This window comes from Emiliania huxleyi (genome assembly GCF_000372725.1).
Source record: "Emiliania huxleyi CCMP1516 unplaced genomic scaffold EMIHUscaffold_32, whole genome shotgun sequence".
Lineage (NCBI taxonomy): Eukaryota > Haptophyta > Isochrysidales > Noelaerhabdaceae > Emiliania > Emiliania huxleyi.
In genome coordinates, this window is record NW_005199601.1 from 782,023 (window position 1) to 783,531 (window position 1,509).

General features: G+C 61.3%; 1 protein-coding gene across 1 annotated transcript in view; it reads left to right on the forward strand.

Annotated features, from left to right (window-relative positions):
• Positions 1-1,364: 1,364 nt before the first annotated feature.
• EMIHUDRAFT_207840 (hypothetical protein) overlaps positions 1,365-1,509 on the forward strand; it is a gene marked incomplete at both ends in the record, with an annotated part of 537 nt that continues 392 nt past the window's right edge. The window contains one exon of the mRNA XM_005774141.1: positions 1,365-1,370. Coding sequence (XP_005774198.1) covers positions 1,365-1,370 — 6 coding nt within the window. The remainder of the gene's footprint in view (positions 1,371-1,509) is intronic.

Sequence of the window (1,509 nt, forward strand, 5' to 3'; positions counted from 1 at the left end):
GCAAGTGCTGCGCGATTCGGCCCCGCTCTTGGCCCGTGTCGGGCGACAGGCCGCCGCGGGCGGCGCGTCGGCAGACGAGCGGCTGCGTCGGTTGGTGCCGCCGACCCCCGCGCCGCGTTGAGTGAGGCTCGCACTCTCGCTCTAGAGGATGGGGTCAGACTGTTCGAGCGCGTCGCCTCGGAGAGGCGTCGATGGGGGTGAGCAAGTGAAACACACATATCGTCATGAAACATCTAACATGAACCGGCACCGTGCCGGTCATGAAGATGAACAACAGGCTCAAGCCACACCTCCGGCTTTATATGTCAAATGTGTTCTTGATTGTCTTAGATTGTCTATAACTATGTATTTTAGCCATTTAGGGGACGGCTAGAGAGTAGAGTGCGATTTGTGGTTTGTCGGGAGAGAGGGGCAGGCTGCTCACCCACGTGCACCGGGCCAGTGCTAGCACTTTGAATGCCGTGGGGCTCCTGCCCGTGTCCGGGTGTGGAGATGCGAGGGTCGCCCCGCCTTGCCCCACCACTTTGTGTGTGTGGAGAAATTTACCTTACCTTTGTAGAGCGCTCCAAGAATGGTTGGGTAGTAGGGCTAGAGGGTCGCTCTACACTTAGCCTCTGCAGCGATCGAGCCATCATGGCGGCGTCCATCAGCAGGGTAACGTTGCTTGCTTTGCCATGCTCGCGCGTGGTATTTGCTCGCCCGCCTCTCTCGAGCCACGAACGCACCGCCGCTTCGTCGCCTCGCAACACCGCGGCCACGTGCGGCTCGGCCGCGCTGGACATCAACTGGACATCAACATATGCATGTGTGTGTGCAAGGTGCCCGCCGGTTGACGCGAAATCTCAGTAGCCCTGGGTGGCGCTCTGGAGAAGGCAAAGAAAGAAGAACGCCCCCTGCAACCCGCGCCGTCCCTGCTGCTCCTGCACTCCGGCCAAGCAAAAAAAGACTAGTCTGTGACCCCGTGGCTCCAACCGGGCCCTTCCTTTTTTGAGCAGGTGTGCCGCCGCGCGAGCGACGCTCCGAGATCGCCCGAGATAGCGTGGCACGGCGGCGGGGGCGGGGGGGGGGGCGTGGCGTGGAGCTCCCAGATAGCCCGAGATCGCCCGAGATTGCGCGGCGCCTCGCGGCGAGGTGGATGGATGGGTTGGGAGCGAGGGGGCAGCAGTGTTCAGTGCGGTAGATGGTAAGCTCGGGGCGCAAGAGGTGGCCTGTGAGCCATCCGGCTTACATTTACCCTGCGTTCTCGCACATGGAGTGCGAGGTATCTCGACTTTCAATCCCAAACTGTCACTCCCCTTTCTCCCGGCCGGGGTGGGGCGCGTGCGGGGGCGGCGGGTGTGCGGCGGGTGTGCGGGGGATGACGGATGTCTGTGGGCCCGAGAGCGATATGCCATGTCCGCCTTGCGTTTGTTTCATAACATCGAAGGCTAAGCTCAAAAAAAGAATACACGGCGTCTTCGCGCTTTTAAATTCGGGGCCCACTCTCCCCACTAACCTCTCTTACATCAG